At 42.3% G+C, this 16,528-nt stretch overlaps 2 protein-coding genes and 1 pseudogene across 3 annotated transcripts in view; 2 read left to right on the forward strand and 1 right to left on the reverse strand.

Moving 5' to 3' along the window:
• Positions 1–596: 596 nt before the first annotated feature.
• LOC107990268 (coiled-coil domain-containing protein 157 pseudogene) lies at positions 597–874 on the reverse strand (annotated as a pseudogene).
• On the forward strand, positions 864–7,024 carry sf3a1 (splicing factor 3a, subunit 1). 2 transcript variants are annotated; one of them, XM_008336529.3, is made up of 16 exons: positions 864–1,001; positions 1,116–1,203; positions 1,807–1,919; positions 2,005–2,209; positions 2,299–2,556; positions 2,648–2,722; positions 3,066–3,216; positions 3,320–3,516; positions 3,609–3,726; positions 3,802–4,109; positions 4,530–4,778; positions 4,860–5,070; positions 5,155–5,306; positions 5,869–5,970; positions 6,081–6,152; positions 6,660–7,024. In XM_008336529.3, the coding sequence occupies exons 2-16, from the start codon at positions 1,156–1,158 to the stop codon at positions 6,759–6,761; spliced, it is 2,361 nt and encodes a 786-aa protein (XP_008334751.1). In that variant the 5' UTR covers positions 864–1,001; positions 1,116–1,155; the 3' UTR covers positions 6,762–7,024. The 2 variants fall into 2 exon arrangements, with proteins under 2 accessions (XP_008334751.1, XP_024909041.1); XM_025053273.1 differs by lacking the exon at positions 864–1,001 and having other exon boundaries at positions 1,031–1,203.
• An 850-nt stretch (positions 7,025–7,874) lies between these two features.
• The window catches only part of LOC103398043 (TBC1 domain family member 10A-like), a 10,182-nt gene continuing 1,528 nt past the window's right edge, over positions 7,875–16,528 (forward strand). Inside the window, 10 exon segments of the mRNA XM_008336530.3 lie at positions 7,875–8,537; positions 10,160–10,259; positions 12,337–12,444; positions 12,645–12,751; positions 13,447–13,561; positions 14,330–14,395; positions 15,435–15,624; positions 16,223–16,377; positions 16,457–16,520; positions 16,523–16,528. The exon segment at positions 16,523–16,528 is cut by the window's right edge and continues 1,528 nt beyond it. Coding sequence (XP_008334752.2) covers positions 8,356–8,537; positions 10,160–10,259; positions 12,337–12,444; positions 12,645–12,751; positions 13,447–13,561; positions 14,330–14,395; positions 15,435–15,624; positions 16,223–16,377; positions 16,457–16,520; positions 16,523–16,528 — 1,093 coding nt within the window. The 5' untranslated portion in view covers positions 7,875–8,355.

The raw sequence follows: 16,528 nt of genomic DNA on the forward strand, positions 1-16,528 counted from the left end.
CGGAAGAGCTGAAGGCCGCCTGGCTCTGTGGCAAAAAATGAAAAGAGCTTGAAGACGATGAGGCAGAAGACGACGAGGCAGAAGACGACGAGGCAGAAGAGCGACGACCAGAGTCTTCGGTTCTCGGCTGCAGCAGTGGGGTTGGGTGTGTTGGTGGCGCTGTGGTGCTACAGTCAAATCCTTTGGGTTTTGTCTGAGGTCCATTGATGTCCTTCGAAGTAATGTAAGGAAAAGAAGGAAAGCATGAAAAACACACAATGCGAGATGACCTTAAAAAATATCTCTTGCGACCCACCTGAGGGTCGCGACCCAGTCTTTGGGAAACAATGTGTTAGAGGAACAGGGTGTTACTTACAGCGGTGCCGACAAAATTAAGTAAAGCGCTCCAATAGTTTTTGACCACCGCGCCAACTGACGGGCATCCTTTCTGTGGGGTTGGCGCTCTCTGCTGGATGCACCTCACATTCTGAGTGTAGAAATCGAAGCTCTGTAGGAGAAGCAGGAGCCTTGCGCGTGGGGAAAACACAAATATCAACCACGCGTGCAGTAGAATGACATGTCAACAGTAGGGTGGGCGGATACCTAGACGGACGTTCCTACCTGTCAATCACGAGTTCTAGTAGAACTACGCGGGAGTGTTGATTCGACGCACCGTCTCCGTCCACAAAGTCGTACTCGTCCAGCAGAGCCACCATGTCCAGGTGACAGGACAGTTTATCGGGGAACTTCCAGGAGGGAACACGAACGGGTCCGGTTCTCGAGAAAACATCCAGAACGGCACCTTGGAGGTCGACGAGATCTTTTTGAAGTCTTTCGATACAGTCCTGGTGATCCAGGAGCTGACTCATGACCGAGGGTCGAGAAGTGCGAGCGCGTCCCGCTTGTTGCTACACATCTCCGTGGAAACTAACGCTAGAATACGGTACTACAACACCCGTCGTGCTTTGCGGCGTGTTACCGGAAGTGATACGCGTCCATTAGGTCAACGACACCGCGACGCTGTGAGTAGCGCTACGGTCTTTTCGTGACTAAAATGTCTACATGTACCACACTCTAAGTTTTTTTTTAAAAACCCGCATATTTGTATTTAATCTACGTTTGTTTTGGGGAGGTAGGTTTTGCAAGTCACTTCCGGTTTTCCACAAAGACGCCGCCATGCCGCCCAGGCCTGTTCAAATAGTTCAACCAGAGCCGAACAACAAGGTAAAGTCCTCGTTTCAGGTTAACTACTGCTAGTAATGCCGACGTACCCGTTAAATTGGAGGTAAAAGATTCATATCGTTAAATAAATTAATAAATATACACGCTAGAAGTTACGTATAACATAGCACAACGGGCCAAACGTTTATTTTGTTAGCATTCAGCTAACGCCGCCGCCCCGCTGCTGTTTACGGCTATAAGCTAACGTTCATTGGAAGGTTCGCGGTTTTGTTGCCTTTTATTTCCAGTTACATGTTTAGAATATTTTAAAGCTCACATTTAACCAGTAGACCATAAACAATAGCTGTTTTTATTCTAACAACAGATTTATTACTAAATTATTATATAAAAAGCTATTTCCGGTGCCGGCGACTTCTGGTTTATTACGTGTTTATTTATTGTTTATGCACTGGGTTTAATGTCACCCCGGTGCCATTATGGTTCCCAAAATGGCGGGTATGGCTCTTCTGTAGCAAATGTTAAGAAAAAGATTCTTAATTAAGCTATATATTATATAAGTTATTATTTTAGCGTATGATTTATAATTTATTTTACTCGCAGGTCTGAAAGGTGCGTTTTGTTTTTGTGTTTTTTTATTTTGGACAGAATGACATAGCAACCCCAGAAGAAACCCCAGCCACCAAGCCCATCGTCGGCATCATATACCCACCACCGGAGGTCCGCAACATAGTTGACAAGACCGCTAGCTTTGTCGCCAGGTTGGTTGTAATCTTTTTTTTTCACCCTGGTTTTCTGTTTATGATGCAAGTTTGTTTTAAACAAAGCTAAGTTCTCGTTTCACAGAAATGGACCGGAGTTTGAGGCGAGAATTCGTCAAAATGAAATCAACAATCCGAAATTCAATTTCCTCAATCCCAACGACCCCTACCATGCCTACTACCGCCACAAGGTCAATGAATTTAAGGAGGGCAAAGCGCAGGAACCGTCCGCGGCCGTGCCTAAAGTCATGCAGCAGACCATGCTGCAGTCCCAGCAGCTGCCTCAAAAGGTAATACGAATACACTTCTAAATACACGTTTAGATCAAACTGACCACCGGGGGACTGTATACACTGATTATGATTGATGTTCTTGACAGGTGCAGTCGCAGGTCATCCAGGAGACGGTCATTCCTAAAGAGCCTCCGGCTGAGTTCGAGTTCATCGCCGACCCTCCGTCAATTTCCGCCTTCGACCTGGACGTTGTCAAACTCACCGCTCAGTTCGTCGCTCGCAACGGCCGACAGTTTCTCACTCAGCTAATGCAGAAAGAGCAGCGGAACTACCAGTTTGACTTTCTGAGGCCGCAGCACAGTCTTTTCAACTACTTCACCAAACTGGTGGAACAGTACACTAAGGTGACCCTTTTTAAAAACGTCCCTCTGATTCGGTTATCCTCTGTGTTTACGAGTCCAAGCCTAACCGTGTCTCGGTCTTGTCCACCTCTAGATACTCATTCCTCCCAAAGGCCTTTTGGTCAAGCTGAAGAAAGAGTCGGAGAATGCAAAAGAGGTCATGGACCAGGTAAATGATGACTTGGATTTAGGGATGTCTGATAACGTTGACTGACCGATATTAGCATAATTATGTAATATCTGTTATCGTTTTTTTCACAAATAATGAAAACCCCATAATGCGATGCCTGGGTTTCGCCAAATGATGTAGCCTAAAAATTATTCTTGCGAAAAAACGACTGTATATGAAAGAAAAAACCACTAGATGGTAGCATTGCAGCTCATTTTGCAGCTGGGTCGGGTATAACGGTATCCATTTGGGATCGGAATCGGAAATTAAGTGTTTGTACCATATCGGATATTGGCAAAAAGTTAATATCGTCAATTCATTAATCACGATATTTCACCACCAGGTACGATACCGAGTGGAGTGGGCAAAGTACCAGGAGCGTGAACGAAAGAAGGAAGAGGAGGAACGAGAGAAGGAGAGGGTGGCCTATGCTCAGATTGACTGGCACGATTTTGTCGTTGTGGAAACCGTGGACTTCCAGCCCAATGAACAAGGTCACTTTTGTTTTGCACTCAATTTGTATCTTTGGATCTACCCGTCTAAATATTGCCACAACGGAACAATCTAAATTTCCACCCGTCCGTCCGTCTTCCCCAGGTCACTTCCCACCACCAACCACACCAGAGGAGCTCGGCGCTCGTATCCTGATCCAGGAGCGCTACGAAAAGTACGGCGAGAGTGAGGAGGTGGAGATGGAGGTTGAGAGTGAAGACGAAGAGGACGAGAGAGAGCGCCGGGACCACTGCCAGCCCTCGCAGCCTGACCAGGACACTCAGGTTCAGGACATGGATGAGGTAGGAAGTCGTAGACGTGGTCAACATTCCACTGGTGTCGTGACAACAGCGGACCGTGTCAATAACACACGTGGTGAACTTTTCTTCTTCAGGGATCCGATGATGAGGACATGGGCATCAAAGCTCCTCTGCCGCCCGACAACCCGATGCCACCTCCACTGCCTCCAACTCCAGACCAGGTCATCATTCGCAAGGACTACGACCCCAAAGGTGACATTTTTTTTATCGCTTACCACCGCATGCCATGAGAAGATCAACTAATTTCTCTTCCGTCTCTCCTTCCAGCTTCTAGACCTCCGCCTTCAGTGGCAGTTCCTGACGAGTACCTCATCTCACCCATCACCGGCGAGAAGATCCCAGCCAGTAAGATGCAGGAGCACATGCGTATTGGTCTGCTGGATCCACGCTGGCTGGAGCAGAGGGACCGCGTCATCAAGGAGCGGCAAATCGAGGACGAGGTCTACGCTCCCGGGTTGGACATCGAGAGCAGTCTGAAGCAACTGGCCGAGAGGCGTACCGATATCTTCGGTGTGGAAGAGACCGCCATCGGTAAAAAGATTGGTGAAGAAGAGATCCAGAAGCCCGAGGAAAAGGTGAGGGCGACCGAGCTTCTTCTAGGGACCGAGTCGAAGAAATGAAGCGAGGCCCGTGATATTTTAAAAATAAAAAAAAGACTTTTATCCAGTAAGTGTCTTACAAGAGGAGTATGTGGTTCTTCTGAGAATCGAACCCGGGACTCTCTGCTTCCGAGGTTAGCTGGCGTGCTAACCGCTACATACTGCACCGCACGTCATGACCGTTCATAAAAAAAGTTCATCCGTTGTGTTTGACCGTACAGAGACCGCACATGTCTTGGAATACGTGATATCACCAAAATGAACTGTTAACGACTACGATAACCTGAGATGTTTTTTTTTATTGGTCAACAAAGCAAGTTGAGGGAGGCTAAAGCGGTGGGGGGGCAGATCGTAATTTGTGTTCACACAGAAGTAAGTTTTGATTTTTCCTTAAAGGTAACCTGGGATGGCCATTCTGGGAGCATGGCTCGTACCCAGCAGGCAGCGCAGGCTAACATCACGCTGCAGGAGCAGATCGAAGCCATCCACAAAGCCAAAGGCCTGGTGGGAGAAGACGACACCAAGGAGAAAATCGGACCCAGCAAACCCAGCGATATTCACCATCAGCCTCCCATCCCATCCTCGGCTTCCAGTTTACCCAAACCCAGTCCCCCCATCACCACGATGCCCCGCCCACCGATGACTGTGAGTTCACGGTCTCCAATCTGTTTAGAATGCCCTTCTCGCGGTGTACGCGTATACCCATAATGCACTTGTGTCCTCCAGCCGATGCCGCCACCAGTGCGCACCACTCTCCTGTCTGCTGTCCCTGTGATTCCACGGCCGCCCGTGGCCCCCGTCGTCCGCCTTGCACCGGGACAGGTCTTGGCGCAAGTGCCTCCCATGATCTCCGCCCCACGCATCAACGTGGTTCCCATGCCGCCGACAGCACCGCATATCATGGCTCCGAGACCGCCGCCCATGGTTGTTCCAGCTGGTAGGACACTTTGTTGATATTTTTTAAATGTGCAAAACAAAATTGTTTTTAGTAATAAAATGACCTTTTTTTGTCTCTTTTTAGCATTTGTCCCAGCGCCACCAGTACCTCAGCCACCCAGTGCTCCGGCGCCACCTGCCCACCCACCTCCACCTCATGACGACGAGCCAGTCAACAAGAAGATGAAGACAGAAGACAACCTGTTGCCAGAGGAGGAGTTCCTGCGCAGGAATAAGGTTTGAAAAAGCAAAAATAATTAAGAAAACATTTTATAGTACGGTAGTCCCTCGCTATTTCGCGACTCATCATTCGTGGATTCACGACTTTGCGTGTTTTTGAAAACTATATATAAAATATACTGTATCCTGGATTTGGATCTGCGAGAGATGTCACAGGAATGGGGACGACGATACAGTTCGATCGGTCCAGTTTCGCGATAAAATGGACGACATCGCAACTGCCTACAAGCTACTCTTCGACTGGAAAAAGAAGCAGCGGAAGCAACTGCGGATCGGAATGTTTCTGCAGCCTTGCAAAAAAAGAGCCGGTTCCTGCTACTACTACGGATACAGTGGAAGAGGTGCCCCAAAAATGGCACCACCCTGTGGAGAGACGTGAAAGTCATCATCATTTTACTGAGCATAAATATGGTGTCACTACTTCAGTTTTCGCGGCAGGGCCTCGGAACCTATCTACCGCGATAAACGAGGGACGGCTGTATTGTCGTACTTTTACTCGTCGTTTACTTGTCGTATCAAATATCCGCTGTTCAAATGTCCATTTTCGTCTTTTTTTCAGGGTCCTGTGGCGGTTAAAGTACAAGTTCCCAACATGCAGGACAAGACGGAATGGAAGCTAAGCGGCCAGGTTCTGAATTTTACCGTCCCGCTCACCGACCAGGTGTGTGAATATCTAACCGTAATAGTCTTTCTTGACTCTCAATCTCTGGCGCCCCCTTCGCTCTGCTCCGTGTTCTGATCAATGAGTCAACATTTGCTCTGTGTCAACAGGTGTCTGTTATTAAAGTCAAAATCCACGAAGCCACAGGGATGCCAGCTGGAAAACAGAAGTTACAGTATGAGGTAAGCCAAGTCCTTCTAAGTCCAAGTCAGTAGATAATATAGACTCACAAAAGGGTCTTTGATGGAGAAATAGGGACACCTAGGAGGTCAACTGAGGTAATGCAGGGGAAGATTTTTATTTTTTGTTTTTTGTTTAAATCGGTGTTTTCTAACTTTTGGAGCCATGATATATTTTATAGAAAAACTTTACAGCACATGTATATGTTAGGGTTGCCTGCTCTAACTTTTCATCAATTTGGAGATCCTTGTACTGGAAACTGTTGAAGACCCCTGACTTTAACCGATGTGTTTCCTAACCTTTTCTGAGTACGGCACATATAAAAAATCTCACAAAAAATATGTAAAGAAATAAAGTAATCTTCTAGTTTAAATGACCTCATAATTGACTAAAATCTCTGGCCTGTTTAGTTGAAGTCGACGCTGATATACTGGCATGAATTGAAGAAATTATTTTTATTTTTTTACTAATTTAAATTTTTATTTATTTATTTATTTATTTCATTACAGGGAATTTTCATCAAAGATTCCAACTCGCTGGCTTATTACAACATGAACAACGGCTCAGTCATCCACCTGGCCCTGAAGGAGAGAGGAGGAAGGAGGAAGTGAGACGAGCAGCAAGACAAGAAAAAAAAAACTGCTTCTCCTGCTGGTGGATTTTATCGCTTAATACTACGTTAGTACGACCGTTGTCGACTGCATTTAGCTTCACGGCTGTTTATCGTCTATTACATGCTTAGCCTGTTTCCTCAAGATGCTAATAAAACCGCGTGCTCACGGAAAAGTATGTTGATGACAAACTTTAATTTGTTGAAGATGGAGAAACTGACTGTATCGACATGTGTTATTAAAATAGTTTCAATAAAAAAAAATATGATTTTTATGTCTTCCATTTATAGACCTGAAGATGGCGCAGTAGATGCTGAAATGTTATTGGTAGTGATGCATTAAGAACAGGGGGGGGCTAAGGTTTAACTTTGACATGATTGGGGCGGAGTTGGACATTAATTCATCAGTTTCTACGTTTGTTTATGTTACGTTAATTAAGTAAAGTTTGTAGTAAAATTAAATCTCTTGTTGTTTCACCTTAAATCTGACATTAAAATCTAATCATTTTTATTTTTGATTTCTGAAAATTTTCTATTATTTAAAGGCATCCAAAGCTGGCTTTGACTCTAGCGACCCCTCGCGGCCGAGGGAATAAGCGGTAGATAATGGATGGAATTTTTTTTCTTTCTGAAATCGGACGTTAAATATAAAATTTAGTTTTCACTTAGCTCAACGGAGCTCTTAAAGGGACATGGGAAAATAAAAAAGTTTCTGGTGCTCGGCCGAAGTAATTTTTTAAGTTTTTTTTTTAAATTTAATTTTAATTTTTTTAAAAGTTTTTTAAAATTTTTTTAGTTTATTTATTTATTTTTAACATTTTTTTTTTACGGCCGAATTCTGAGAATAAAGTTCGATTTTTACTGGACTTGTATAATTAGGATCAGATTTCCCTGTGTATTTCGTTATAATTATAAAAATTGTGAAATAAAAAAAATACATATCAGACCTTAACAAGGAATACGATTTATTCATTTATTTTTGGTTTAGAGTCACGCAAAGTTTATTATTTGTAATGTAATAATCCACATTTCAAACATTAAAAAAAAAACTGTCTCCGAGTGAAACCACTAGGGGGAGTGAAGGATAGACAGTGTTGAAAACAGCCTAGGGCGACACTGAGTCTCTCAGTAGCCCGGGATCAGCAGACTTCTATGGGATGATTTGACAACAGAGACTCCATCGGTTGGATTTATTTATTTTTTAAACAATAACTTACTGTCATATGTAGTTGCTGAATATAAAGGCAACTTAAAGAGCATTGCCGAAATCTTTTTTTTTTTAGTTAAATGCTAAGCGCGTTAGCAGTTTATGATTAACGAGATAACCCTTTGCTTTTGTGAAAAAGTTCGCCTTTTTTTCCCAGCTGACTGATACAAACGTCGTCCTGTCGTGGCGAACCATATGATAGCATTTGCTTAAAAAGTAAAAAAAAAAAAAAAAAAAGTAAAAATTGAATGCGGAGATACAATGACGTCGTTGCGGTTTGATCGAGCAGCGTATGCGGGGGAGCAGCACTTTTGACGGTCGGCTGTCAACGAGCTCGCTTGCCTTAGCTGAACGCTGGCTAGGCGGCTAGCCGTGTGTCTCCGTTTCTATGGCCAAAATAGAAAACGGCCGCGAGTCCGTGGACACCCGGAGTATCCGAACCGTCAGCAGCAGCCACATAGACGACGAGAGCTCCCTGGGCTCCGACTCCGAGATCAACGGCTTCACCAGCGATAGACGAACGGACAAATATGGATTCATCGGCGGAGCGCAGCAGTACTCGGAGGAGTCGTAAGTTCAAACTTCAGCAACTTTTTTTTTCGACAGACAAATTAAAATACTACATTTTAGACAACGGCCATTTTGGAAATTATCTTTATTTGTGTTGTGTTTTGTTAACGTAGTTTCGTAACGACGTAGAACTCCCGGAGTTAGTGTTGTTGTCGTGGTGGTGTCGCTGCCTCTCCCCAACCAGCTGCGTGGCACCCGGGGTTTCTACATCTGCCCATGGTCTGACTCAGTCAGACAGTCCGTGGTCAACAATATAATATAAACACACCCTTGGGTTTACTGTTTCCTCCCGTGTCACGCTAAAGTTCTTTTATTTCGTCGCTGCTAGCTAACGTACACCTAGCTATACTACTGAAACAACTCAGCGGCAGTCAAATTTAACCGAATTAGCTAAAAGTTTCCCCAAGTATTTGCTAAAAGTTTTTTTTTAAAAAGTCACCAAAACGTAAATTTATTTTAGAAAAAGTTAGACATAACGTGTGGAAGGGAGAGTTAATGCTTAAATTATTTAGCATAACGAGCTAAAAGGTTAGCAGTTAGCAGACAACATAAAACACCGAACACAAACATTTAGCTAGCTAAACACGACAGCAGACACGGATAATTACAGAGAAAAAAAAGTTAATATTTGATGACAGTTGCCTGACAATAATTTAAAAGATGCTTATAAGACATTTTTATCAGATTTTTTTCATTTTGACAACAATTAAAACCGTTAATTCTATGGGGAAAAACTCTTTGCTAGACGAGTCCAGATGCTACATTTGACCGTTGACAACATCGACATTAAAATTACCCATAATGACGTCGTTAGTTGACTAGTCATTATTAGCTTAATTAAAACAATTATTTATTAAATTTTTTCCCCCTAAACATTACTTTTTACTGACAGCGCCGCCGCATGGTTTCCATTTAAAAGGGTTTAACCGAAACCCATTTTGGGTGTTTTTTGATCTCTCGCCTCACAGCTATAAAAAGCCTGTTCTGTGGGGCAAAAATAGTGATAGGAGGGTAAAAAGAAAAAAAAGTTGTGCCAGGCACTGCATGCTTCTCTGGGAGTGTCTGTGTTCTGAAGTTTTTGGCAGACTTCGAGGCCACAGCCCTGGCACCCTGGTTTCTTTTGGCTTCAAATTTTTTTATTTTTTTTTCTCTGTTTGACTCAGGGGTTTAACTTTTCTAGCTTTATCTGGAAGTGAAAGCTACTAATTACTGTTTTGGGGGGTCCTTCGGAATCACTAAAAGTCTAATAATGCTGCTGCGACGTACAACGTACTACTTTTTTTTTTTAAATCAAAGAACACTTTGAAGCCAGTTGACCCTGCAATTACAGCTTTCTGCCAGCGACATAATTACACGGCAAGTTAAAGTGCTTTAGAGCTCGTTCTGCAGAAGAACGTCACAGCTTTGATTAAAAAAAAAAAAAAATTCAACACAACGATGAAACCATAATTTCATCGTTGGTGAAACCAACCTTTGTTTGTTGGTTTCATCGTCTACTAAACACACGCCCATGTAAAAAAAACAAACGGCGTTTTACGTTTTCACTTCGTACAATTGTTTAAACCGCTAATGTCTAATTGCTAATCTGTTTTTTTTCTCTTTTGTCCATTCCAAATGTCCAGAGCTCAGGACGTCCCTCCGGCCGTGCTCAGACAGAGGGAGCTCAAATGGCTGGACATGCTCAACCACTGGGACAGGTGGATAATCAAGAGATTCGACAAGGTTAGCGGCACGCTAACAGACGGCGGTTTGATACCGCGTCACAGCAGTTAGCATAGTTTGATGTAGCAGATATGCCCCCTCCGCAGTCCTGACCCGGTGCTGTTGGGGCAGGAATAGACAAGATAACTGGTATTTATCAAGCTATCGCTTGCACGACTACGAGACGGCGGCGAAGACGCTGCGTTTATTATGGCCGCTTACTCGTCAAACTAGTTCAGCCCTGATTTTTTTTCATGAGCAATTAAAATAAATATATAAATATTTAAATATATATATTAAATCTCTTGAACTACTTTAGCACCAATACATTTGTTGAATCATATGTCATACAGCTACAGCTATTTAATCAATATATGATATATATATATATATATATATATATATATATATATTCAGCTTATATGGCTAAATATATATAAATATATTAGATATATATAAATATATAAAACTCTTTGTGACACATTGAAAAGTCTCACTCTCAGGGCGGGGTTGCGTTGACTTCCTGTACCGGGACTTGAGTGAAGTCGAGGTGTCGGTTTCTGTGTTCCAGAAAAATCCACTGAAAGTGAAAAGTTTTTTTTTTTTTTTTTTTCTGCTTAATCGTTTTTTTTCTGTGCGACTTGTGACTTTCACGGTTGATTATGAACGGTTCTATTTTTGGACCCTTGCAAAGTTGTTCACGTATAGTTGTGTACAAATCATCCTTTACTGATCCGAAAATATTCTTTTAGAAGAGTTTTATATATTTATATGTATATATTTAATAATATATCTATATATATTTAATAATATATTTATATATATTTAGCCATATGAGCTGAATATATTTTATATATATATCATATATTGATTAAATAGCTGTAGCTGTACGACAATATGATTTAACAGTTGTATTGGTGCTAAGCTAGTTAAAGAAATATATTTAAAAAAATCTTAATTTAAAAAAAAATTAATTTTAATTGATTTTAATCATGAACTACGAACACTCCCTTTACGATCTACTGGTTGACACCGGTCTACTTTAACAATTTTTCTGTGAACACAGAAACACAATAGATTGAAACTTTTGACGATATAATGAAGTATCACGATCATCATATTGCGATACTACAGGACACACTCTATATTCACCCAGGACACACTCTATTTACCACCCTTCCATTAGGCAGACTTAGGGTTCTAAAAACCCGTACCAACCGGATGAAGAACAGTTTCTTCCCCACGGCGGTAAAGAGGCTTCTGCAGGACCCATAGCGCCATCTCATTCCACAACTGCACACACACACCATCTACTACCTCCTATCCAAAGGGACAGTTGCAATAACCTGATGCACAGATCACTTTTATAAATTAATATTTTACTTGAATACTGTCATAACTACTGTTTCACTTTTTATATTCTGTCTTATATGCTATTTATTAGCTATTTATATTTATTTATACAGATTTTTTTTTTAATTCTTATGTCAAGCTGCTACTACGGTGAGAGATGCCAAACGAAATTTCGTTGTATTATGTACAATGACAATAAAGCTTCTTCTTCTACAGGCACGACGATATATTGAATATATTGTTCTCTTTGCCAGTTTTGAAAGTGATTTTCTTTTTTGATAAACCCTGAAATAAAACTATTGGCAAGAATCTGGCGATATGATACGTATCACGATACAGGATCAACCGTACGATATATTGCGATATATTGCCATACTATAGGGACGACGATACTGTATATTGAGGTGTTTTTTTTTTTTTTTTTTCTGATACGGGATCAGGATACGGGATCAGCGATATTTCAGTGTATTGATATTTTCGTACACCCCCTGCTGTTCAAAGCCTGGCACTGCGACCAATGAAGACGAAACGATGACATAACGATGACATGGTACCATCAGTTTCAGGCCAGAAACTGATGGATTGGCACGAATCTGGCGATACAATACTATATCACGATACAGGATGAACCGTACGATATGTTGCGATAACATCAGAACAGAGGGATCTACATTTGGAATCACTAGAGAAGAAAATTATTTTTAAAAATTATTATTTTGACTCATTTGTTCCTTCTGTTACTCAGGTGAGGCTGCGGTGCCAGAAAGGAATCCCTCCGGCCCTCAGAGGCCGTGCGTGGCTCTACCTGTCGGGGGGGAAGGTGAAGAAAGAGCAGAACCAGGGAAAGTTTCAGGTCAGAGAAGCTTCTTTCACTTCCCCTTCACCACTGTGTTTACTCAGCGAGTTTACTCCCTTCGCTTTCCTGTTTTCGGTTCTGTCGACTCGGTTACAGAAACTCTAAATGTCAAACCTTTAAAACCCCCCCAGTTCCAATCCAACTAATATATGATGTAATATATTTAACTATAATAAAAGTTCAATGTGTTCCACCAGGAGCTGGACAGCCAACCGGGAGATCCTAAATGGGTGGATACCATAGAGAAAGACCTCCATCGTCAGTTTCCTTTCCACGAGATGTTCGTTTCCCGAGGAGGACACGGGTAAGTCACCGGAATTACCAGATTCAAGTTGCTCTTTCAAACTATCTTTATTTATTGCGAAAAAAAACATTTTTTCTCTTTGTTCGTCAATGTGTGACGTGCAGTGCAATGAAACCCTCTTCCGCTAGGTGGCTAACAGATGGCTATTAAAACCAAAAAAGGAAATTGTCAAAAAAAAAATTCCGAGTGTCTTTCTTCAATTCCTGCCAGTATATCAGCGTCGTCTTCACCTAAACAGGAGTACATTTTTTAGTAAATTTAAAGTAGAAGAAAAGCTTGGGAAACACTGTTACGTGGTACCATGTTTGGCCACAAGAGGGCACCGTCTGTTTTCGTGACAACTGAACGTGGACTTCATGGAAGGAACACAAATGAAAAATGCGACCAAAAAGTAAAAAAAAATCCATACAGAAAAAAAAATGGATGAACTTTTACTGATGCTATTGGTCAGTGTGAAGAGAGGAGGCGGAGTTTGTTGGTGGAATTGTTTAGACGGAGGACGGATGGATTCAGTGATCAGGAATAAGACGTTTAACCCACGTTCTTTGTTGTTAGAAATAAATTCGTAACTTATAACTTGTTCCCCGACATGTGACAGTAATACTTTGCTCTAACGTATACTATGAAAAATACAGAACTTCCAGCCTATGTTTGGTGTGAAAATTCCTCTAATTTTCTACCTGTTGTGTTCACAGGCAGCGGGACCTTTTTCGCGTCCTGAAGGCCTACACCCTCTACAGGCCAGAGGAGGGATACTGCCAGGCCCAGGCTCCTATAGCCGCCGTGTTGCTCATGCACATGCCTGCTGAGGTTCTGTATACTCCGACCAGAAATACCGAAAAAAGTATTGCAGTATGCCGTCACTTTACTATGTCAATGATGGAATATTCCGTTTTTTTTTCATTTTTTTTTTTCATTTTTCTTCCATTTTTAAAAGGCAAAAGTTCTGAAGGCATGCTATATTTTTCTCGCCACAAGGTGGCAGATGTGCACTAGTGTGCCGAGGAAAATTATCCAACGTCCCAAAACTAGTATTTATTGCAAATAATTTTTTTTTTGTTTGTCAAAGTGCAATGCAATCCTCTTCCACTAGGAGGCAGCAGCCATTATATTAGCATTGTCTCCAACTAAACAGGAGTACATTTTTTTTAATTTATTTTTTTTAGTAAATTTAAACTAGAATATTTAATTACATATACTTTTCGCAAGTCAACCGGTTGCTCGTCACATCCATTGGCTGCTGACCGTAGCCTCGGAAGGGTTAATTGGTAGAAGATGACGGAAGCAAGTGAAGATCCTCAGGGCCTCCTTTGACCGTTTGGTTTCTAAATGAGTGACGTAGTTGGAGTGTATTTTTAAACACAGTCGCAGCGACTGTTTGGATGAAGTCATTCAGAAATACAGTCGATCCTGGAGCAGCTCCAGAGATCGGAAAGATGACTTCAAGAACATTTCCTTATGAGGATGTTCTCCGGAGCTGCGGAACAAACCTCTAGTTGTCTGACTGCGGTAGTAGTAGTAGTTTGGAGCGGCCAAACGGCGACCTCTGACCCTCTGACTGTGTGCTCATGTCCGCAGGATGCCTTTTGGGGATTGGTCCAAATTTGTGAGAAGTATCTCCCCGGCTACTACAGCCCTGGACTGGTAAGGCTGTGATTGTCGCTAACGTAAAATCTGGAATGTTCTTTGGCCTTCACAGACTTGCGACATTTGCGGTTCTGAGATCATTTATAAATATTTAGGCCTTGTCAAACACTTTAATTGTTATTTACGTACCCAAAAGGAACGACAGTAAATGTGTCTAATTAGAATGTAGCCTGTGGAATCTAGAAGATTCTAAGAGGGAGTTATAAGGGAAGGGTTATAAGAATTAAAAAGAGTCGAACACAGAGACAAACCATAGAACCATAGAAAGTCCATAGAAGTAGATCAGATGGTGGTTTTAGAAGTAAGGCTATACATACATATATATACACATACATACATACATATGCATATATATACAGTACATACACACACATACATACATATATACATACATATATACATATACGCACATATACATATGCACATGTATACATATACACATGCACATATACGCATATGCACATATATACATATCGGTATATACACATCCATATCGGTAGAAGAATGTTAGAGATGGAGCTACCAGGTAGGAGAAAGAGAGGAAGGCCAAAGAGGAGATATATGGATGCAGTGAGGGAGGACATGCAGATAGTTGGAGTCAGAGTAGAAGATACAGAGAACAGGGAGAGATGGAAATCAATGATCTGCTGTGGCAACCCCTGAAAAAAAAAAAGGGACAAAGTCGAAAGAAAAAGAAGAAAGCACATATATACATATACACATATGCACATATATACATATACGCATATGCACATGTATACATATGCGCATACGCACATACACATACACATATATGCCTATATATGCATATACATATATACATACATACACATATACATATATAAGTATACACATATGCATTTATATACATATACACATATACATATATATACATACTAGTCCAGTCAAAGTAACACGATGCACCTGGACTGGTTACATCCACGTGTCTATATATTTAGGGTTGTAGCCCCCAACGATGCCAGAGTACCAAAGCCTTTGTTGTCTTACGCACCTCATCTGCCGTGTCCTCCTCCAGGAAGCGATACAGTTGGACGGGGAGATCCTGTTCGCTCTGCTGCGCCGCGTCTCCGCCGTGGCCTTCCGCCACCTGGACAAGCACAAGATCGACCCCATCCTCTACATGACCGAGTGGTTCATGTGCGCCTTCTCTAGGACGCTGCCCTGGTCGTCCGTGCTGCGCGTGTGGGACATGTTCCTCTGTGACGGTAACGACCAATGAACGGGGGGAGTTTGGGGGGTGGGGGAGTCGATGTGGATGTATGAATGATCGGAATGATTAACGTGGGAAAATGTTTTCTGTTCACTGAAGAACCTCGGGCGTAAAATTCCATCTCGACTCCAGGAAGGTCCGTTCATTTTTTTATTTGTAAGAACTCTCGCAAAAATATCATATCATTACCAACTGAAATGGCCGCTTTTCCAACACCTGATTGTCACTTAGCCTACATAGGGACCTACCGCCACCTACTGTACTGGAGTGTGTACTATCATGGTATGACCAGTGACTTTTTGCGATAACGCAAATTTTAATTTCAACCCATGTGAATTGTCACTTATTTGTACCAATTTTTTTTAACTGATTCGTGACGCATCTGCCACTAATACAATCAGGCGTGCAACACCTCCATCTACATGCTGTCATGCGCTATTGACGCAATTTTTTTCTATAGTCGCATAGAAACATGTTGAATAATGATTGATTCATCGCGTTGAATCCACTGCGACCCTGTGATTATTCGGATTTAAAAATTAAATTATTTTTTCTTTTTTTCCCGCCCTTTGATCTCTCCGTCTTCCTCTCAGGAGTGAAGATAATCTTCCGTGTGGGTCTGGTGCTGTTGAAGTCCATGTTGGGAACCCGGGAGAAGCTGAAGGCCTGTCAGGGCCAGTACGAGACCATGGAGCTTCTCAGGGCGATTGAAAGTCGATACATGCAGGAGGGATTCCTGGTCCGAGAGGCGAGTGTTTTAAAGCACAGTGAGCGAGACGTGAAAATTTTGAAAAAAAAAAAAAAAACTCCATCTCTTCCTGCTGCAGATCCTGGAGGTGCCCGTGACGGCGCGGGACGTGGAGAGGGAGCATCACACGCAGGTGAAACGCTGGAGGAAA

This window comes from Cynoglossus semilaevis, chromosome Z (genome assembly GCF_000523025.1).
Source record: "Cynoglossus semilaevis isolate Cse_v1.0 chromosome Z, Cse_v1.0, whole genome shotgun sequence".
NCBI classification, from domain to species: Eukaryota; Metazoa; Chordata; class Actinopteri; order Pleuronectiformes; family Cynoglossidae; genus Cynoglossus; species Cynoglossus semilaevis.